We start from the raw sequence: 23,312 nt of genomic DNA, 5'->3' as shown, positions 1-23,312 counted from the left end.
GATTTGCAGGTCAGATCTTCCCTCCTCTAGCTCACTCCTAAGATGGCTGCATGGGCAAGGCAGAAACCAGGATTGGCTCCAGGTCTCCCGTGTCGGGGCAGTGCCCTGGCTGGTCAGACCATCTTCTGCTGTTCCCATGCCAGTAGCAGCGAGCAGGCTTGGCAGAGGAGTGTCCCTCACACAGAGTGCCAGTGCTGCAGGAGACAGTCTTACGTGCTGCACCACAGCAGCCCACTGTTCATTTAAATACCTCTGAGCTATACATTCCATATTTGTTTCAATTAGGGTATTTGACGGTTTTTAATGTTCCACATATAAAATCTGTAGGAGCTATCATGACCACACTTACTACTGCAGTGTGAAACTTCAGGGTTTTGTTTTTTTAAATACTGTCACGCTAGTATCAACCTTTAACCAAATGAATGAAGTTCTCTTCCTTGTCTTGAAGCTTGCTCTGCAGATGGTCTTGTGGAGGCACCTAGTTACCCAGAAGAACCTCTTCAGAAAGAACCAGCTGTCTGTGTTGGATCCCAGACAGGTATGGTGTTTGAGCTTACTGTTGACTATCACTTTGTCTTGTGTTTTAGCTCTTTTAGGTAAAATATTTTTGAGATTTATAGTACTTCTCACAGCTGTGCCCCCAGTTACATCTGCTTTCTTACGTTGTCTTCTTATGTTGTTTATATTGTCTTTCTTATGTTGTCTCCTGAGCACTCCTTTTACCTACGTAAGATAGTTAAAATGGGCACCCTTTTGTCCAGTTTCTGTCATATGTATATGCTAGTCCTTATTTTTTTAATTGTGTATTTAATTCGATTTTCAAAATATAAAAGTACTCTGTGAAATTGCTGCCACCCATACTCCAGTTTGTTTAGTCCTTCTCTCCATAAGTGGAATATTTTTGTTACTTTTCTCACCCTGTATGTGTGTATATATATTCTACATAAAAATAACATGCTGTTCACTCTTAATTCATTTTTTACCTTTGCTGCTTGACATCATACTTCATAGTTCTTTCTGTATCAGTAGAGACTGTTGGCTTAATTACTCATGTATGTACAAAGTTTTCTCACTGTCTTTACCTTGATTCTATCTCCACCAAAACACATATATTCCTCAGATGCCACTCAGTACTTTGGCTTTGCCAAGATACTTTTTGTATCTCACTAAACTGATCTGTTAAAACTTGAGAGGCAGAGGCTAGTTAACCCCCACCCGTGACATTTCATATGGGCTCTGGTTGGTGTCCCTGCTGCTTCATTTCTGAGCTAGCTCCCTGGCCTGGGAAAGCAGCAGAGAACAGCCCAGGGTCTTGGGCCCTGCACCCATGTGGGAGTCCTGGAAGAAGCTCCTGGCTCTAGTTTCCTCAACTCTGACCATTGCAGCTATTTGGAGAATGAACCAGTATATCGAAGATCTTTTTTTGTCTTTCCCTCTCTTTTTGTAACTCTTTTAAGTAAAATAAATCTTTAAAAACAAAATGCTTGATTAGAGTAGCCATAAACTATATTAATTATGTAAGTACAATAACAAAATTTAACTTGTTTTGTCTGCTATCCTAGAAATTGATTATAATCGGTGGAGTTCTGATTTAGAAGTTTTATCATAAAATAAGTATTCTGACTTTAGAATCTGAATTTCACATGAATTGCAGTTCCATTTATGTAAAGTATTTGTAAGTAATATGAAATATCTATAGTTCACATTACAAAAGAATTCACTGATCTAATTTTTTGAAGTAATCAGTTATTTGGGATTTGGACTCTTTTTATGAAACCCAAGTATTCTAGGGTTGATTGCCACAGACAATTGTTTTTAAAGGATTTTATAGTTGTAGCTTTGTCTTCTGTCCTAATGCATGGTTTATTGATGTGGCTTAAATGTTTTTCCTGATCTAGATTCTCCGGAACTGGTTTTTGTAAGCCATGTAATACATCCTTGCCATTTCTACATTCGGAAATATTCACAAATAAAAGATGCAGCACTATTGGAAAAGAAGGTCAATCACTTTTGCAATAATAAGTTACCCCTTGATCCTTCATACAAGTTGGAGCTAGGTAATAAAATATTAATCCAAGTTAAAATATCAAGCTTATTTAAATAGTATAACATCTAACCAACCACATAGGATTGTTATAATATATACTTTTGCTTCAAGTTGATGGTAAGCATAAAAGCTTTGGAATTATTTGGAATTATTAGCTAAAGGTCCAAATTAAATGTTGATACTTGTTTTGAGTCAGGCCTACATAGAATCTCCATCATGGATTACAATTACTTTTTTTTTTGTAATTATGAAACCTTCCTAAGAGGTCATGTAGTCTGCCGTCTGCTCTGAGTGGGCTCCTGCGCTTGACATTTTTGAGCACAATGTACATTTCAACGACACTTGGGAGAGCTTTAACACCCATTACTAGGACCCCAAAGAGGGTCAGTTCAGGCTGCTTCATCTGTCGGGTACATTCATTTTTTGTGCTTTAAATTTGTATTATATTTATTTTCCTTTTAATACTGATGATTGCACTTAATTGTATTCTGTAATATGGTGAAGCTATGATTTGTCTGATTTATTAAGAGAATTTTGCTTGTTCTGTTGATACCAGTCAATGCCTATATATGAACAGTACCTAATAGTGTTATGTGTGTAACCTTTTCTTGATAGTTGTTTAGAAATGTTATCAACTGGGCCTGGAGTGATGGCTCGATGGCTAAAGTTCTCACCTTGCAACAGCCAGCATCCCATATGGGTGCTGACTCTAATTGAAGTGGCCCCACTTCCCATCCAGCTCCCTGCTTGTGGCCTGGGAAAGCAGGCTAGGGCAACCCAAAGCTTTGGGACCCTGCACCCGTGTGGGAGAAAGTTCCTGGATCCTGGCTTCAGATCGGCTCAGCATCGGCCCGATGCAGTCACTTGGGGAGTGAATCATTGGACAGAAAATCTTCCTCTCTGTCTCTCCTCCTCTCTGTATATCTGACTTTGCAATATAAATAAATAAATAAGAAGGAAACATTCCCAGTTAAGACAGTCCCTGCCTGTGGTTGAGGGAGAGACAGGGAATGCTATAGAGATAGACTATGAGCTCTTCAGCTGGGTCCTTCGGAGCACCACAACTTGGATAATGTTTTCTGTGCTATAGCACTTCAGTTTCCTTACCTTAGAAGTGCCACCTCTATAGAGTTAGTGTGGCATTAAGTGAATTTCAAGCACTGAAAATACTGCTGAGTTCCTGGTAAGCCTCCATATTCAGGCTTCTTTCTTCCTTCATCTGATCTCTCCCTAACATGTTCATTTGTTAAATCTTCACTTTACCTTCTGCTTCTGTGAATGCCCCTGAGTGTTGTTAGCATTGCCATTTCACTTGCTTCCTTTCATTGTTTCATTGCTTTTCTTTTACTCTATCCCAGAAAAAGTAAATCTCTTTATTACAAACTTCAGTATGTACATATCTATAGGTGTGTGTGTGTATATGCACAGGTTACAAGGTCTTCCTTGTGGTAAATACAGGGTCTTTGAATAGTTTATTTGCCTATATCTCCCTTTCTTGAACTTCCTGGCAAGGTAGTCTCCTTCCTCTTTGCTGATGTACATGGTTGATGAAACACGTCCTCGGTCAGCATGTACGGACGACTTTGTTTTTATTCCTCTCTTTAGCTTGTAAGTTTCTCTGTAACAGAAGCAGTCATAATTACTATCTTCATAGCATTTGACATAGTACCTCATATTCAGTAAGTGACTTAAAACTTAGTTGAAGAGCTAACATACATGTTCATAAATTAATTGCATGGCTTACTCCATAAACATTGATAATATTTGTGTTACACGTTTAGGTGCAAGAATATTCGTCCACAGTGTTGAAAATGGAATGTGGTGCCGAGGAACTATCACTGAGTTAATTCCAAAAGAAAATAAAATCATTAGAAAATCTTGTGGTCCAACCAGATTCTCAGTCTGTGAAGTTGCACTGATACAAATATTCATGGTAGATTTTGGAAATTCTGAAGTCCTGATTCTCACAGGGTATGATATTTTATAATAATATGCTCCTGGAGTTTTGAAAATATTTATAGGAGGATGGAGACTTGATGAGTGAAGGAAATTAAAAAGGAATAAAGAAGAGTAACTTGTCATTCTTCCCTTTCAAGGACTACATTTTAGTATTTTGCTCTATATGTGTTTTTCTAAATAAATAAAACATTGTCATTTATCAATATCACTGAATAAAGAGCTTAGAAAATGAGCTCTTGTAGGAATTTCAACTGTAAGTACTCTTTCCATGTTGCTTCAGAGTAGGGAATTAATTTAAAAACTCTTTACTATTTAAGATTTCATTCTACAGTAAAAACAATATCTGGTTAGAGAAGCCAAATTGAGACTATACTGTAGGGAACTGAGAGTTTGGAATTTGTAGAGAATTTAAAGTAAGCTTAGGAATGCATATCTTTTAAGGTGGAAAACAAGTTCAAGTTTGAAGTGTTGCTGCCAACAAATGTCACTTGTATTTCTCTTAGGGTTGGTGATTCCCTGATGAGACCAAAACACATCACTGAGCAACATGTTTTCCTAAATGACTTATGTCTGGTTTTACGAAAGCCTGAGCCATCTGTCGAAGGATTATTGAAAGAGATCCCATCATTAGCTCAGCCATGCTCATTGAAAGACATTGTTCCACAGAACTCAGTAAGTGATCCATAGATTAATTCTTAAAAGCTAAATGTTCCAATTTTAGCTTTGTTTTGCTAATTAGATAAGTAAGTACCAGCTTAGGGAACCAACTGTCTAGGTGAATTCATTTTGCATAAAAAAACTGTAAGAGGTAATTTCACAATTGAAAACATTCTTAATGAGAAATTAGGTAAGCATATACAAACATGGTGATAATAAAATATGGAAGAAAACCACTAAATGTTGGAAGCAATTATATATTGAGAAATAATTTTAAATACATACAGTATGTATTTCTATGCTTTTTTCCTTGTTTCCATGGGACTCTGTTCATCATTGTGTCTGTGGCCCATAATGCCTTCTGCTTTGTGTTTTTATGTATTATCTTTTTCCCAGCAAGACGGGGAACTCGTAGAGGGCCAGAAGCGTGTGTAACGTTGTGCTAAGCAGTTCTGCTCACAGAGGTGTGTGGAGTCAGGACACTGTCTCTGGTCGCCACTGTATATCTCCTTGAAAGAAGGCATCGGTGAATAAGGGAAACATTTTCCACCAGATGGTAAAATCGTTTTTAGCCTTCCATTTTATGCCATAGTTTCTGTGCTGAGTATTTTGCTCAACACATTTATTTATAATCACAAAATCTTGAGAAAGTAAACTTACTTTCATCTCAGGAAATTTTTTCTTTTGACCCCTTCTTTAGGTATGGATTCTTACAAATTGAAAGATCAAGTGCATGTTTTTCTCTGATGGCTGTGTATCTTGTCATAAGTAGTATATCCCTCATATAGAACTAGGAATGGATACTAAGTTGACGATGATTGTAAATATTTTTATTACAGGCCTTCAAAATTAACTTTTGCATTTTCATCATTTAAATCAAAAATTCAAGTGTAATAATTGTTTCATTTTAAAATCCATCTTTATAATAATTTGCATGCTAATGTTCAAAGTAATACTACATGCTAAAGTGAAACTACTCATAAACCCCTTGAGCATGTATTTGTGGAGTCCGATGTGTGATGGTAAATGGCCGTTAGTACTGCAGCCGGCTCAGTGCCTTTGCCTGGACTTGCAGGCTCTGCTTGGTACACAGCTAAAGCCTCAGCATTGGCACGCTAAGACTAGTCTTACTTAATATTACTTTTTTCCCCACAGAATGAAGGCTGGGAAGATGAAGCTAAGGTAGAATTTTTGAAAATGGTAAACAACAAGGCTGTTTTAATGAAAGTTTTTCGGGAAGAAGATGGTGTACTTATTGTAGACCTGCAGAAACCACCAACAAATAAAATTAGTACTGATATGCCTGTTTCTCTCAGAGACGCGTTAGTATTTATGGAACTAGCAAGGCAAGTAACAGTAAAATTTAAATATCCTTTGCTGTAAGTAAAAATGGAATTTAGAAGATTTTGCCTTCAAAGCCAGAGGCATTCTTCATGACAAATATCAGCATATTCTGGAAAAAATGGGGGAAAAAAATTGGGGGAGGAAGGCAGGAGGGGAGCAGGGGCTCTCACATGTGAACTAAAAATACACTAAGAGATTAAAGATATTGCTGTCAGAATTCTCTAAGTATATTCTCTTTGAAAATTGCATCCATTTAATGTGGTTTGAAGAAATAGAGAAAATTAATGATGGCTTAAGGCAAAAAAAAACGTATGGCTATTTAACTTTTTTGGACTGTTGTTAATAGGCAACTGTACTAAGAATTTAAGAATTGTAATTTAACTGATACTAAACTTTTATAGAGTTAGAATAAATTCATAACCACTACTCCATACTTAATACATGAATCTATAACGTAAACTTAGAGAATCCCTTCCCCTTATTTCTGATAAGCAAAAAATAAGATGACTTAAGTAACTGAGAATAGTCAAAGACAGTAACTTTCCGTTCTGGGTGATTAGATTACTCTGAAAGTGACCCAGATAGATTTTGTACCAAAAGAGTTGAGTCTTTGAACTGGAAGGTGTCACAAAGACAGCTCCACTGGCCTCACTGGCCATTCCCACAGACCATAGAGTTACACTGTGTACAAGAGCAGAAATAGCTCTGAATCTAAAATGTAGTTCAGTAGGGACCATACCAACAAATGTTAGAAAAGGACAGTTGGAAAAAAAAAAAGAAAGAAAAGGAAAGGAAAGTTGGGAATACTTTACTAAACTGTCTATGTGTAGATCAAGTCGTTGAGAGAAGAAAGACTAAGAAAATAACTCTTTACACTTTTTAAATTAACTTTTAATTAGGTTTAGGTTGCAGTCAACAAAAAGTCACTCTGAAAAAAATCCAACTTTACAGTATCATCCACCTATCCTGCCTAAAGAAATGACAGACGTTTCTGTATTGGTTTGTCATATAAACAGTCCTACTGATTTCTATCTTCAGGTGGTAAGTATATAATGTTCTTTTAAAGCTTTCTAAAAATTTTAAGTAGAAATATTTAACCGACTTGAATGCCAGTATTAATTTTAGCAAGAGCAAACCAACCACTATCATTCTGCACATTTAAATTCAAGCTTTTTAGTAGCTGCAGCTTTTAGTAAGTTCACATCATCTATGTAAAGTGGAAGAACTCTTCATCCATACAAATTAGTGAAATATGAAGGAAAGTGCCAGTGAAAGATTCCTAATGGAAAAATTACTTGATTGCTGCCTTCTAAAATCCATAGTCTAGGAGAGTACATAGAGCTGACACATCAAAAAGTAATGACAATCCTTTTTCTGATCATTTTAGATAAATTTTCATATTAAATATGTGACTCAGGTTTGCTTACTGAGAGAGAATGGCTCATCCATACCAACCTGCCAGTGCTTTATATCAGTTCACTTGTCAATTAATTCATTAATGTCAAAATCTTGTTGGATAGGCACTAAAATTTCCACGTGGATGTGAAGACTCTAACCACAGTCAGAAGTCCGCTAAAGGGTGAGCCCGGAACAGGGCTGGGCGGTGTGGTTTGTGAGCCTTTCCTTCTGAGCACAGACTGAGCCACCTGTGCTGGCCCCACCAGGAGCTGGGAAAGTTGCTGATCTAGCACCAAGTTAGGACTTGTGCTTATGTCTTTTTTTTCCTTTTTCCTTACACTGTCTTATATGTTGATAAAATATACAGAACAGAAATTTACCATTATTACCACTTTAAAGGCTAGTACTTAAAGCCTTTTAAGTACATTGGCAATGTTAAATAGCCATCCAGAACCTTTCCAATTACTGTCATTTTCAATTTTCATCAGTATAACCTGACTTATAAAGGAAAAGGTTTATTTTTGCATTTTTTTAAAAAGATGAATAGTTACTTGAAAGACACATTTACAGGGAAAGGAGGGAGGGAAATCTTCTGTCACTGGTGCACTCCCCATATGGCTGCAGTGGTTGGAGGCGGGCCAGTCCAGACGTGAGCTAGGAGTTTTTTCTGGATGCAGAGGCCCAAGGACTTAGACCAGCCTCTGCTGCTTTTCTGGGCACATTAGCAGGAAACTGGATCAGAAGTGGAGCATCTGAGCCTCAAACCCGCACCCATATGAGACACCTGTTGTGCAAGCTCTGAGGCGTAACCTACTATGCCACAGTCCAATCCCTGATCACAATTTTAAAGGCTCATATTCTGAGATGGAGTAGCCTTTTTAGTCCATTGTGTGGTGAAGGTGATGGATGGCAGAGTGAGAGCCAGGGAAGAAGCATGTGGTCAGCCAGGAAGCTGAGACACGGGCAACATGCTCATTCTCCATGCACATGGGTCTTTGTAAAGCCACTAAGACCTGATCTGTGGATTCCACTGCAACAATCTAATGGAAACTAATAAACTCCTGAAGATCCCACCATCAGACACCACAAGTGAAGAGATTTATTTATTTTTATTGGAAAGACAGGAGAGACAAGTATCTTCCATCCACTGGTTCACTCCCCAGGTGGCTACAATGGCCAGAGCTGAGCCAATCCCAAGCAAGAAGCCAGGAACTTTTTCCAGGTCTCCCACGTGGCTGTAGGGTCCCAAGGCTTTGAGCCTTCATCCACTGCTTTCCCAGGCAACGTGCAGGGAGCTGGATGGGAAATGGAGCAACTGGGATGCAAACTGGCACCTATATGCATCTTGAAGAGGAAGGGTTAACTGAGCCATTGCACTGAGCCCAAAATAAATTAGTCTTGAAAACAAAACAAAAGAAGAAAAAGAAAGCATCTTCTCTTTTTTTTTTAATTGTTGTTAACATTGTATTATGTGATACAGTTTTATAGGCACTGGGGATTCCCCCCACCCCTCCCATACCCCTCCCCCCATGGTGGATTCCTCCACCTTGTTGCATAACCACAGTTCAAGTTCAGTTGAGATTCGTTCCTTGCAAACACATATCTAGCATAAAGTCCAGCATCTTATTGTCCAGATAAGTTCAGTGGCCTCTTGGGGAGACCTTCTCTAGTCTGAAGATAGGGCTAACAGAGTAAAGATCCGGTCAGTTAAAAGCCCCAACAAAACCTCAGTATCAATATACAACATTATGGAATTAATTGACATAGTATTGGGTAAACAATATGTTAAAAATAATGCAAGTTCAATTTTTCAAAACACATGGGTTGAGACAGTATCAATGACAGGTTCAAAAAATAACCAACAACCAAACAAAAATTACAAGTTAAATCAAGGCAAACATGTGGTATCTAACCTTTTGGGATTCACTCATTTCCCTTAGCATTATAGTTTCCAGTTGGGCCCATTTAGCCACAAAGAACTGCATTTTGTTTTTTTTAATAGCTGAGTAGTATTCCATGGAGTAGATGAACCAAAGCTTTCTTATCCAATCTTCTGCTGATGGGCATTTCAGTTGCTTCCATGTTTTTGCAATTACTGATTGTGCTGCTATGAACATAGGGGTGCATGTTGGTTTGTCGTGAAACAGGTGTTTTGGATATATTCTTATTTCTGTCTTATGTGGAAAACTTTCACTGTTGAATATGATGTGTGACATTATGTTTGAGTTTTTCCCAAATAGTATTGATTAGGTTGAGTAAGTGTACTTCTATTCCTAGTGCCTTTACCAGATACTATTCAGCTTTTTAGATACTATTTTGCACCAGGTGAGATGGTTAGTATTTTTCCCTTTGTATCAGGAAGTATCACCTTGAGTGATCTTAAGTGAACTTATCTTTGCATTGCAAGAGTAAATCTACTAGATAATGGAATATAATTCTTTTCTAATAAATATAAGTAGTTGTTGCCTTGGCATTTATTTTAGATCTGGCACAAGTTATTTGACACCCAGTCATTCCATGTCACCTTTGGATTCTAAGTAGTAGAATCCCGCTCCTCCCTCCCCCATCCCCACCCCCCGTGATTGTGATTTAGTCTGCTTGAGGCTCATCTCTCTGCCCTCAAACCAAATGTAACCCAGTGCTGCTGGTCATCCGTGCCATGTTCATGTAAACACAGTCCCCACTTGGCACAGTCCATAACCCCCACGGGAAAGCCGCAGAGGAGAAGAGCCACGAACCTGAGTAAAAGCATAGTCCGCAGGTTTGGAGTGTGTGTGTATCCTTGTCTCTGGTTTGTGATCAACAAATTACTCCTATTATTTCATATGTTACGTTCTGCTTTCTCTGTGTCTGACTTGACCAACACATCTAATGTACTAATTCTCCTTCCTTTTGGTAAAAATAAACTAGACAAAGATCTAGTCCCTGTGAGAGGGACTGGTCATGTGTTACCCACTGCAGCATTAACCATCTTCTAGGATTTAAAAAAAATCTTAATGAGCTAAGAATGGTGCACTTTGAGCCCTATTTGGGGCAAGACCAGAGTTCATAGTCACTTTCTAAATTATTCCATACACATTTCTTAGAGTCTCACCATAGATATTCTTCAGAACCTTAGATGATTCAGTGTTATGTCTCTACCCAGAATTTCTTTTCCAAAGCATTTAAATTACAGCCACCTTTGTAGCAGTGTCTGCAGTTTTTTCCACTTGTAGTCCAAGTTATATGGAACACCTTTCCTCAATCATACAGGCATTCCCAGGCAAGTTAGAACTCATATGCATAGCAAACTGTGTATATAAAATTAATCTGTTCCCTCTGATTCCAAAGATAAGACTAAGTGCTGGAGTGTCATCCTTCCAGGAAGGGGCGCAGCAGCAGGGGCACACAGAACGCCTCAGGCCTCCCTGCTGCTCAAGGGAGGAGAACTTTGCCTGGCTCGCTAGTGCTCTTAGACAGTTTTTCATGTTTTCAACATTTCTGTGTTGTAACAAAAGCTTGGAACTTCCTATCCTGCCTCAGTGACATCATTCCTCTACTGAATTTTTAAATATATTCTTTGCTTACCAACCAATGGAAGAATATGGCTTAGAAAGTTATAAGTAGTTTGAATTAAATAGTGTAACTAGGCAATGTAAGGATTCAGAAAATGTCCACTAGAATCATATTCACAAAAGAAAACATAGCTTTATTCCTATTTGAAATAGCTTTTAAAACTTTTTTTTTAATCTCAAGAATTGGTATTTGGTGAAGTAAACATTTGCCCTTTAGTATTTTGGTACAGTATGCATTTCTATTCCAGAATAAAAGATGGATTCCCAGTGAAGCTTAAATGTTTCTTTAGAGTGGGATGCTGGTCTCTGCCCTTGTCTAGATCTACAATGTCATGATACTCTTAAACAGAAGAATGATGGACTTGTGACTGTTGCTGAAAGACTGTACTGTTGTTTTAATATAGGGGTAAACAGTGCACTGGGGGAAATGGGAACGATGGAAGGGGAAATCCCTGTGGAAGTGTATCATGAAAATTTTAAATTAAAAAGGATGAAAAAGTGAGCCAATAAACTGGTTTTAGACTATGCCAAGTAGGCCTCATTTAGTGAGATAAAGTTCTGTTTTTATCAAGAATACAGTAATTTTATACTCTACTAAATTATTGATTTAAAGAAGAGTTATTTTAATACTATTAAATGGATGTTTGATTGAAACTGAATATTCATGTAATATCAAGGTAGTACGCAAGGGAGAAATATAAGTAGACCCTGGAAGGGGTGTAGCGAATCAGGAAGTAGCGTATCTTCTGATGCGTTGCAGTTTGAGTGTACTAGATCAGCTATACTGTGGGCTAGCCAGAAAGGTTCGCTTACATCCAGCACATTGTTAGAAGCAACATTGAACTTTTCGGAAATCCAACAGCTAGACCCTAGTCATTGGGGGACTAGAGCTAAATAAGAGCATCAGAATCTATTCATATAAATCCAGTAAGTGGATTAATTTGGGACATTCTGCATAAAAATGAGTTCTTCTTTTCAACATCACAGCCTTCTTAAAAAAAAAAAACTGGGCTAAACTTTTGGAGAGTTACAAAGGTAACCAGAAGCAATAAGTAATCTTGGATGGATTATTGGTTTGGATCATTAGGAAACACTAAGTATGACCTTAGAAGAAAAGTGAAAATTGATAGAAAAATACAGTTATGATATATTGTGTGTAAAATGGTCTGGTTTTACTAGAAAGTGGAAGAGATGTATGTGTGTGTAGAAAAAGAGCAGATACGTTGTTAACTGATACAATGATACTTTTGTTTAATCTGTTGGTGTGCTAATTTAGTTTCTTCAGAATTTATAACTCTGGTAAGTTAATAGATACTAATATATAATTCCAGTTAATATGTATAATTATGTAATGTCAGTTTTAATGTTTACATTAAACTGCATTGCTTATCCACCTTATTTTTTTAGATAGAGAACCAGGATTTTCTAATATTGTTAAAGAGAATCGAGGAATGCTATGAAAGTGAAGATGGGGATAACCTGGAAATCCTCTGTCCAGTTCAAGATCAAGCCTGTGTAGCTAAATTTGAAGATGGAGTTTGGTACAGAGCAAAGGTTACTGGTAGGAAAGTGCACTCTTTCTATAGGGAAATGTTTTACTTCAAAATTATTATCATTTGAGTTAATACCAACTAAATCTCAGAAGTGGTATTTGATATTACTATTTTCTCTGTCATTTATCTTCAGAAAACTTGTGATATTATTGGGAAGTGAATATCTGTCTCTGGTATGTTAGTTGACTTTAAATAGGATTTAACCATTGGGAATCTGGCTGGAAAACTAGTGGATACTGCAAAAACAAGATTGCTTCTATTTTCTCTGCTATTTTGTTGCTCACTTGCAGTATTTCTTCTAGTAATTCGCTGGCACACTGCCCAGATGACCATGTCCCACATGAATGGGAGACTCAATTTTTCCTTTTCAAGATTTATTTATTTTTGTTTGTAGGCAAATTTACAGAGGAGAGGCAGAGAAAATGGTGTCCGCTGGTTCACTCCCCAAATGGACACGAAGACCAGAGCTAGGCCAATGTGAACCCATGAGCCAGGAGCTTCTTCCAAGTCTCTCATGTGGGTGCAGGGGCCCCAGAATTTGAGCCGTTCTCTGCTGGTTTCCCAGGCCATAAACAGGGAGCTGGATGGAAATTGGAACAACCAGGACTAGAACCAGTGCCTTTGTGGAGTGCCAGACCTGCAAAGTAGAAGACTAGCCTGTTGAGCTAGTCTTCATGCTAGGCCCTCGAAACCTAATGCTTAACTTGAATTCCATACTTAATAGATTTTGTTATGCTGAATGTGATCCATTAAATGTGTTAAATTTTTTCACATTCTACAAAGTCTGCATTGTAGATTAGGTTTTGTTGGATTTGTATATTACAGATATTTCTCAAATTTTAAAATGCATTGAATTTGGAACAAGTTGAGATACTGGTTAGAGTGCTCATACTCCATATTTAAGCACCTGGATTAGATGCCTTTTCCAGCTTCTAATCTCCACTTCTTTCCAGTAAAAGACCCTGGGAGTCAGCAGTGGAGGCTCAAGAGGTGGTAACCCTAGCCCAGCTGGGAGTTCTGGGTTAAGTTCTTGGCTTCAGCCAGCTTTCCCAGGCATTTGGAGAATAAAACCACCAGCAGAAGGAGGCTCACTCATGTGCCCTGTCTTAGCAGTGTCCCCCATACTTTTATTATTAATTATTAAATTTCCTATTGAAACTAGAAGTATTTGTAGATTAGATAATTGGCCACAAAACAGTCTATATTTTGCTGAGTAATTATCTATAAATGTGTGATGTCTGATTTCATGATCTTTAAAGGGTTACCTGGACTTCGAGAAGTTGAAGTTAAATATGTAGACTTTGGTAATACTGCAAAAATAACACGTAAAGAGATGCGTAAAATAAAGGATGAGTTCCTGGATCTGCCAGAAAAGGTAATCTACTTACTGTAAAAACTAAGATTAATGTAACACTGGCACAAACTTGGAATTATTAGTAGAAGTCATTTTTCACCACAGAAATGTACTGTTAATTATCTTAAGTAGTTTCTGATACAGAGATTAAAGGTAAGGTTGTTATACTTAGCATTTAAGAAATAAGTATACCTTAGCAAATAAACATTTATAAACATGCTTAGTAAGTCTTACTAAGTACTTTGGTCTAAGGCTTGCAATATACTATTTTGAGATATGGTAAGAGTTTCATATTCATGTATATCAGGTGAAAAAAATCATCCCAAGATGTTTTCACTGTGATTACATTTGTGTGTGTGTATAAAATAAATGTATTCATCAGAAAGTCTGGAAGAATATGTGAAAAAAAAAAGTTACTGACCTCTTTGAAGTAGAATTCCTAGAGAAGGATCAGGGTGGGGGGACATGCTTCCAAAATAAGCCATTTTTTCAATTAAAGAAATATACAAAAAACTTGAAAATGCAGGTGAGCAAAAAAGAGTCACTGAGAATTATAGAATTGTTAAATATCTTGGTATACTCGAATATTCCACTGTTTTGGTCATTATGTAATCAGACTATAAATAATCCTAGAATCTGCTTTTCTCACTTAGTCATATATCTTGAGTTCTTTGATGCCCGTTTTTCCTGTAAGTGGATTAGTTCAACTACATCCTCTTTTGATTACAATTATTTGCATTTATTGAGAAGATCAAGATGATGGAATGTTTAAATAGACAAAGAAAAATTAGCCAAGGTGAAGCAGAGAGGGCACATTCCAGGAAATAGGAGAGGACAGACCAACAACAGAGGGGCACCTGGAGACTGATGGACACAGGAAAGCAGCAGAGACAACAGTGTGGTGCTGCAGTAACCTGATATGCCAGCAGCATTCAGCAAACGGCCATCTGAACTCCACCAGCAACCAGGTGGAAAGGGGAGTTCACCAGGAGTTCAGGAGGTGAACCTAGACAAAAAACTGCCCATCATGCTGGTTTATTTGATTTGACCAAACAGTTGGTGTGGGAACAGAGCGGATATCACAGCCTAAACTCCACCTTAGAGCCGAATCGTATGCCTTCTTGTATAGGGAGGCAATGGCTATGAAACAGGACTGTGCATGCACTAAGCTGAGAGTAAACTCATTTTGAGCTTAATGAATTACAGCTACGAGGCATCCTTCAGGTTCCATCCAAAATAGGTCTGGGTAGCTGACTAACAGCCAGCAAATCAAGAACTGTACACATTCAAATCAGGTGCCATTTTGTACAGTGTGGCAAAGGCTTTGACACTGCAAGGGCAACAGTGAACTGCGATGTGCTATTATCTTCGGAACTTTGCAAATCAGGACTGGGAAGTGGTACAACAGTGTTGTGGGATCATAGGACATGGAGTGCTGAGCCAGTAGCTGGGCTATTCATACCATGGTGGAAGTTTAACATAAAAGCCCAGATCTGAAATTCGCTGGAGGCAGTGACACAAGTGGTTGCAAACAAAGAACCGGTTGCCAACCACAATAAAAAAAAATCAAACTGCACACCTGTGGGTGATACACCTTGGAAACCTGTCCTAAGGAGAATCTGATAACCAGAAGTACAATGACCAAGAGCAAAAGAGACAGAGGCACAATGAATATTACTGAAGACTCCCCTGCAAAGGAGCAAAACCCTTTGCCAACCTCAGAGTTCACTGAGGAAGACATCGAGAAAATGGGAGATACAGAATTCAAAACACTTGTTATAAAACTTCTTATCAACAACAAGAAGCACATAAAGCAGGAGTTCAAGGAATTTAAGGAACATGTCACACTGGAAATTGATCAAATGAAAGCTAATATATCAAAACCAAGAATACAGTGGAGCCAATTAAAAGTACAGAGGAGAGTCTCCAAAACAGAATGAAAGAAGCAGAGGAAAGAATCTCAGAATCGGAAGATATTTCCTGTCACCGGGGGGAAACAAACAGTTGGAAGCAGAGCTGGATCAGGCCAAAAAAAGTATTCAAGAATTGAAAGACACCCATTAAAAGGCCAAATATAAGAGTTATGGGAGTTGCAGAAGGTACAAAAAGAGAAGCTGGGATTAAAGGTGTATTCAATGAAATAATAAGGGAAAATTTCCCTAATCTGGAGAAAGAATAGGGAAACAGCCTCAAGGAGGGGCACACAACTCCCAACAGGGTCGACCAAAAGCAGCCTTCACCAAGACATGTGATAATCGAGCTCTCTTCAATTGAACATAAGGAAAAGATCCTTAAATGTGCATGTGAAAAAAATCAATTGGTATATAAAGGAAAGCTTGTTGAATTCATAGCTGATCTGTCACAGGAAATTCTACAGACCAGAAGAGAATAGAGTGACATATTCCAGATTCTAATAGATTCAAAGTTAGCCAGGAGCTTTTGTGAGCCGAAAATACCAGACACAACTAAGTATCTTAGAAGGTTTATTCTAAAGGCGCAGGAATGAAATGGAGGTGGTGGGAGATCAATGGGAAAAAAGGGAAGAATGAGGTAGTGGGGAAGCCAGGAGAAGAGAGAGAGAGCTTCATTTCTTCAAAACATGTTTTTTCCTCTTTAAATTTTTTAATAACTCACAACATACAGTAGCAATCATTTTCTTCAAGAAGGTTCTTGATTTTTTTTTTTCGTTTCTTCAGCAACACATTAGTCATTAAGCTGCATGTTATTTAACTTCATTGTGTTGTTAATTTCTTCTTTTCTTCCTGTTGTTAGTTTTGTTTTGTGGCTTTTTACTGGGAGGGATGTATAATGACTGTGTGATAGAAACTGACATACCCAGATGTGAGGATACAGTGCAGTAATCATCTCTTCTGGATCGAGGATGGACTCCCCGTGAAACTGTTGGGTGTGTCTTACAGTGGGATGCTGGATTCCCTGCCATTGTGCATGCCCACAATGATGGACTTACTACTGTTTATGAGGAATTGTGCCATTGTAATGATGTGGGAGAACTCACTGAGGGGGGATGGAAATCAGGGCAAGTGGTAGGGGTAACCCAGGGCCTAAGGAACTGTATCATAAAATAATAATAATTTAAACGGAAAAATTATTTGCATTTATTATTTTATAGACCCCTCTGCTTGTAAATATGTATTTTAAAAAGATCAGTTTTGTACAAATTTAAATAAAGCCAATTTAATCATGAAGTTACTAGAAATTCAGTTTACTATCTTAATGCTGGGATTTTGTTTCACACAGGCAATTAAATGTAAGCTGGCATATATTGAACCATATAAAAGGACAACAAAGTGGTCCAAGAAAGCTAAAGAAAAATTTGAAGAGAAGACCCAAGATAAATTTATGACATGCTCCGTTATTAGTAAGCTATTTTTGTCACATAATCTTATCATTCTAAGAGTCGCATGATCCATCATTTCTCATTCTTAGGGTCAATTCAGTGTACCATCATTAGTAGTAATGAGCACACTGATTGAGAATTACGGAATCATATCTTCTGCAGGCACTGGAGTCGAAAGCATGTGAGGTAGAAATTATCATTAAAAATCAAGGTGACTTGGTATGGTCACTTAAAAGCCTGAAAGTCAGGAATCAGGTCAGTTCCTTTATGTTTACAGTTTTGCTAAGGAGCTGTCCCCAGGCTTGACAAAGTATACAGTAAGTAGACCTCACAGGGACAACCCATTATAAACTTACAGGTTTCTCTCTTGATTCTTCTTTCTTTCTCAATTATTTGTTGTATCATTGACAGCCACACATTAGTCATACAATAGTAATTAACCTAGATTGATTTTTAAAAGTGTCTGAGGGCCGCGTCCAACCAAAACTTTATACACTTGCACAATGATAAGATAGGGATATCCAAACCCTTATTATGGTAAAGTGAACTAGCACAGATGAGAAGAGGAGCCACCAATTGATATGATGTGTTACTTTATAAAGCATGGAAATTTTAAATTTAATTAGGGGAGAAAGGAAAATGGTGAAGCTACAGAATCCAGGGAAGTTGACTGTCATGGAAGTATGAAACCAAAGAGCTAAAAGGGAACACGAGGGATTGGTGCTGTGGTGTAGTGGGCATGGGCACTGGTTGGTGCTGTGGTGTAGTGGGCATGGGCACTGGTTCTAGTCCCGGAGAATTCACTTCAATCCAGAGCCTTGGTAATAATGTGCCTGGGAATGCAGTGGAAGATGGCCAGAGTTCTTGGTCTCTTGCACTCTCGTGGGATAACCAGGAAAAGCTTTAGGCTCCTGGTTGTGCCTGGCTGGGCTCTGGCTATTATGGCCATTTGAGGAGTGAACTAGTGGATAGAAATCTTGCTCTCCTCCCCTCTCTCTCTGTATATATCTATATATAGATATATATATACACACATACATATATATATACACACACTCATGTTATTATCTCTTCCCCCATCCCTCCTTCCTTCCCACCATTCCTCCCTCATTCCAACACTGACTTTCAAATAAATAAAGTAAAAAAAAAAAATCTTGATTAAAAAAAAAGAAAGGAAACACAAGAGATGGAACTGGGGAGATCAAATTTTGTTCAGGTTAAACATTGATTAGCTTTTCATTTTGAGTTAAATTTATCTGGTTATTCAAAAGTCAACAGAAACAATTTTTTCACCTTTTGAAAAACCATTTTCCAAGATGCACTCATATAGCTGAGTAATAGATGTTACACTAGTAATGGTTATCTTTTCTTTGGCGTCACCATTCTAACTAGCTACCAGTTCCTACGGTGTAAAAGCTCTAGGCAGCTCATAATCTCACTGTGGTTCCTAAAACTCGGCTGTGTACTCAGATCATTACTGAACAGATTTCCTGTCAATAAATAGATACACAAAAGAAATAAAAACTTCACCTCTTTGGGGTAAGCATTGTGTTGCAGCAGGGTACCACCTTGGAATACAAATATCCCACAGCAGAGCTGTTCCACTTGTGACCTAACCTTCTGCTGATGCTCTTGGGAGACAGCAAGTATTGGCTCAAGTACCTGCCACTCACATGGAACACTTAGAGTTCCTGGCTCCTGGCTTTGGCCTCACCCAGTCCTAGCTGCTTGGGGCATTTGGGAAATGGATCAGTGGATAAACCCTTCCCATATCTCTTCCCCTTCTTCTTTCATCACACTGAGTTTCAAACAAATGAAACTTTTTTAAAGTGTTTTAAAAAAAAAAACTTTACCCTCAGTAAATTCCGAGTATACTTTAAGAAATAGTTTTGAGGAGCAATTAGTATGGCAGAGCTTTAGCTGCCACCTGGGACACCAACGGAGTGCCATTTCAAGTTGGTTGCTCAGCTTCCAATCTAGGAAACAACATGATAGTTCAAGTGATTAGGATCTGCTGCCCACATTGGAGACCCAGATGGAGCTCCAGACTTCTGGCTTTAGCCTAGTCCAGCTCTAGGTGTTAGTGACATTTGGGGGAGTAAACCAGTGGATAGATTGTGATTAGTCTCTTTTCTGTGTGTGTCACTCTACCTAAGAAAAAAAATAAACAGGACCCGGCATGGTAGCCTAGCAGCTAAAGTCCTCACCTTGAATGCACCGGCATCCCATGTGAGTGCTGGTTCTAATCCCAAAACCTTGGGACCTTACACCCGTGTGGGACACCTGGAAGAGGCTCCTGGCTCCTGGCTTCAGATTGGTGCAGCTCTGGCCATTGCAACCACTTGGGGAGTAGACCAGCTGATCAAAGATCTTCCTCTCTGTCTCTCCTCCTCTCTATATATCTGCCTTTCCAATAAAAATAAATACATCTTTTTTTAAAAAAAGAATTAGGAATATATGACTGAAGAGTTAGATGATGGATCCTAAAAACACTAAGGAAAAAATTCCAGTTAATTGAGGGTTCTAGATTAAATTTTTAACTAGTTTAACAGTGTGGCACTCTTGTAAAAGCTGCAAACCTTTACAAATAATCACTAGCCTGAGTTAACCTTTTATCCTCTTAGAACTTGATTGAAACCAACAAAACTATTTAAAGGGCCAGCATTGTGGCATGACAGTTTAAGCTGCTGCCTGTGGTGCCAGCATTCAAGTCCCTGTTGCTCCACTTCTGATTCAATTTCCTGCTAGGACACCTGGGAAATAGACAATGGCCCAGATACTTGGGCCCCTGTACCTAAATGGGAGACCTGGAAGAAGCTCCAAGCTCCTGGCTTGGCCTGGCTTAACCCAGGCTGTTAACAGCCAGTTGGGAAGTGAACTAGCATATAAAAGTTTTCTCTCACTCTATTTTCTCTCCCTGTCTGTCTGCTTTTCAAATAAATAAAATCTTTGAAAATTTTTAAACACAACAGAATACTTCAATGGATGTTATTTTTATTTTTCTTGATCTAAAAACTTGAAAGTGCTTTTGGTTAATTAGACAACAAATAGTACATAGGAACATGAAGTAAAATGTGTTAATTTTTATATGCCACAGGATAGTGACAATTGACTTATGTCTGCAAGATAATACTTTAAGCCCCTAGCAAGACTACAGCTTTATTCAGTAAGAAAATTCATGCATACAGAATGAAAGACATTAGGTTTCAGTTTTTAAAAAGTTCCTAATGTATGTTTTGAAACACTTTTATTTCTATCCCAAAACTAGTTTTGATGTTTTTACAGAAATTTTGGAAGATAATGTGCTGCTGGTTGAACTTTATGATGCTGTTGGTATTCCTGGAATGAGTCTTACTAGTATTAACGAGCAGCTAGTCAAAGAGGGCGTAGCATCTTACGAAGGAAGGTAAGTAAGCATATAAACTTGAATTTTTAGTTCTTATGTAACATTTGGATCAAAAGTGTGAAACTGGCATAAATACTCCACTGGATTCTGCTTTGACCATAGACGGAATTTTTTTCTGTTCCTCAATCAGAAAGATGACTGGAATCATTGGTCTAATGGGGAGTAGAATTGTCACTTCTTCACTAAGGTCCCCAGAAGTCAAGAGCACTTCTCAGAAAAAGAGCCTAGCACCTTGTTTCTTGGTGGAATGTCTGCTCTGACAGCCCCAGGTCTCTATTTGAAAAGAATGGGGAGAGAAAAGGCAGGGTAGACAACAATGATGGTATACCCTATTCCTTTTTTGAAAGATGTTTTCCTTGTTACAGGTGAATATTTTGAAAGTTAACAAAGCTTAAATCATTGTGCTAATATCCAGTGAGGGTGAGCCAATGGGTGAGTTGACCCAGAATGCAAGAGGGCGTAAGTGGTAGTGAGAAGGAAGATTAGAGGGCAAGACAAGAAGTTCTTCCACAATAGGAACTATGCAGTGGGGTTAGACCCCAGGAGGTTCTAGTGAAGAACTGCCAGATAGCACACCCAGGTAAGCCCGGATCTAGATAGTACCCACATGTGGGCTGTTGGTGTAAGCCAGAGAAACCAGGGTGTCCGGCAGAGGGTGTCTGTGCTCAGGCTTGTCCCACTATCCTAACACTAAAGCAGGTCAAAGCAAAGGGGGGCCACTCTCAAATGAGAGAGGGAACAATCTTAGGATAAAATACATGCTCCATTGGACTGCGATTTTTCTTTTTAAAGATGGAGTTACTGAGGCATAAGTTACGTAGAGCAAAAACTTCAATTTATCCTTCTAAGATACGAAGTTTATTGAATTTTTACAATCATAAAGTCATAACTATCATCATCATCATGCTATATAAAACTTTCTTCATGCCCATAGTACTCTTCCTTTCCTCTCAAGCTCTTGCAGTCATCAATTAATTTTTGTCCCTGTTCTTTTGGCTTTGCTGGAACTTCCTATGAGCAGAATATTTGTTTCTCTGTCTGGCCTCTTTCAGCACAATGCTTTTGAGATTCATCCATATTGTAGTACATACTAGTAATTTATTGCTAACTAGCATCTCATGTTCCACGGGGTTTTTTTAAGCTGTTGAAAAGTGTTGCTAATTTGATTTTGAAAAATAATAGGGATTTTTCTATTTTTTTAAGATTTATTTATTTTTATTGGAAAATCGATATACAGAGAGAAGGAGAGACAGAGAGGAAGATCTTCCATCTGCTGATTCACTCCCCAAGTAGCTGCAATGGCTGGAGCTGCCATAATCCAAAGCCAGGAGCCCGGAGCCTCTTCTGGGTCTCCCACATGGGTGCAGGGTCCCAAGACTTTGGGCCGTCCTTGACTGCTTTCCCAGGCCACCGGCAGGGAGCTGGATGGGAAGTGGAGCTGCTGGGATTAGAACCAGTCCCATATGGGATCCCAGCAAGTGCAAGGCAAGCACTTTAATCACTAGACTACCACGCCGCACCCAGTAGAGAGTTTTCTAACAATATATTCCTGAACAACCAGTGAATGAAGAAATAAAAAAGGAAATGTAAAAGTCCTCTGACAAATCAAAATAAATGAACATACAGAACTTATAAGCAAAAACAATTCTAAGAAGGACATTTATAGCAATAAAAGCCTACATTGTAAAAATCTCGAACATAAATTGTATCTCAAGGAACTATAAAAAGCAAGAATAACTAAAGTCAACAGAGGCTAGAAATATTAAAAAGCAGTGTAAAATCAAGTGAAATTGAAACTAGACAAAAATGATAGAAAAGAGTAATAAGACTAAGAGGTTTGTTTTTCTATTTTAAGATTAGTAGATTTGACAAACTTTCCGCCAGGCTAAGGAATAGAGGCTAAAATAACTGATTCTACAGAATTATGAAGAATTGGAGCCAGCAGTACAGCATTAAGCCACCAACTGCCACAGCAGCGTCTGTATGGGCATCAGTTGAAGTGCTGGCTTCTCCGCTTTGATACAGCTTCCTGCTCACGCAGATGGGGAAGCAGCAGGTGGCCCAGGTCCTTGGGCCCTGGCACCCATGGGGGAGACCCTGATGAAGCTTTGGCTTCAGCCTTACCTCGCCATTGCAGCCATTTGGGGAGTGAACCAATGGATGGATGATCTCATTCTCTCTCTGTCCGCCTTTCAAATAAATAAATACAAAACATTAATGATGTCAAAAATATAACACAAAATGGAAAAAAGTTTAAAAAATTAATGAAAGGGAAAACCTCCAAATTCATTTTATGAAACCTATAGTGTCCTGATGCCAGGCCCGCAAAAAAAGAACACTATAGAAGGGGAAAAAATGCCAGGATAATGTTCCTAATGAACCCCGTTTGCTCTTTACCTGTCTCAACATGATAAAAGTGATGAGTGAAAATCCCGCCTGAGAGATCATATGAAGTGGTGACAGAGTTTTCTCTGAGGTTGGGGACAAAACATGGATGCCCCCTTGCATCACTTCCTTTCAACATGGCACTGGAAGCCCTATCAGAGCAAGCAGGCAAGAAAGAGATTAAAGAGCATCCACCTTGCAGGGGTGGAAGTGCAAAAAGCTCTGTTCACAGGTGATATGATCTGACATGTAGAAACCTAAAAAGATTCCATGAACTATTACAACTAGTAAATGAAG

General features: G+C 38.4%; 1 protein-coding gene across 1 annotated transcript in view; it reads left to right on the top strand.

Moving 5' to 3' along the window:
- The window catches only part of LOC121168061 (RING finger protein 17-like), a 105,309-nt gene that overhangs the window by 43,839 nt on the left and 38,158 nt on the right, over positions 1-23,312 (top strand). The window contains exons 11-19 of the mRNA XM_040997829.1: positions 1,899-2,057; positions 3,829-4,018; positions 4,510-4,678; positions 5,819-6,009; positions 6,907-7,048; positions 12,367-12,520; positions 13,772-13,887; positions 17,125-17,245; positions 20,510-20,630. Coding sequence (XP_040853763.1) covers positions 1,899-2,057; positions 3,829-4,018; positions 4,510-4,678; positions 5,819-6,009; positions 6,907-7,048; positions 12,367-12,520; positions 13,772-13,887; positions 17,125-17,245; positions 20,510-20,630 — 1,363 coding nt within the window. The remainder of the gene's footprint in view (positions 1-1,898; positions 2,058-3,828; positions 4,019-4,509; positions 4,679-5,818; positions 6,010-6,906; positions 7,049-12,366; positions 12,521-13,771; positions 13,888-17,124; positions 17,246-20,509; positions 20,631-23,312) is intronic.

Source organism: Ochotona curzoniae, unplaced genomic scaffold (assembly GCF_017591425.1).
Source record: "Ochotona curzoniae isolate NIBS_2020 unplaced genomic scaffold, NIBS_Ocur_1.0 patch49, whole genome shotgun sequence".
In the NCBI taxonomy this organism is placed as follows: Eukaryota; Metazoa; Chordata; class Mammalia; order Lagomorpha; family Ochotonidae; genus Ochotona; species Ochotona curzoniae.
This window is presented reverse-complemented; position numbering and strand designations above follow the sequence as displayed.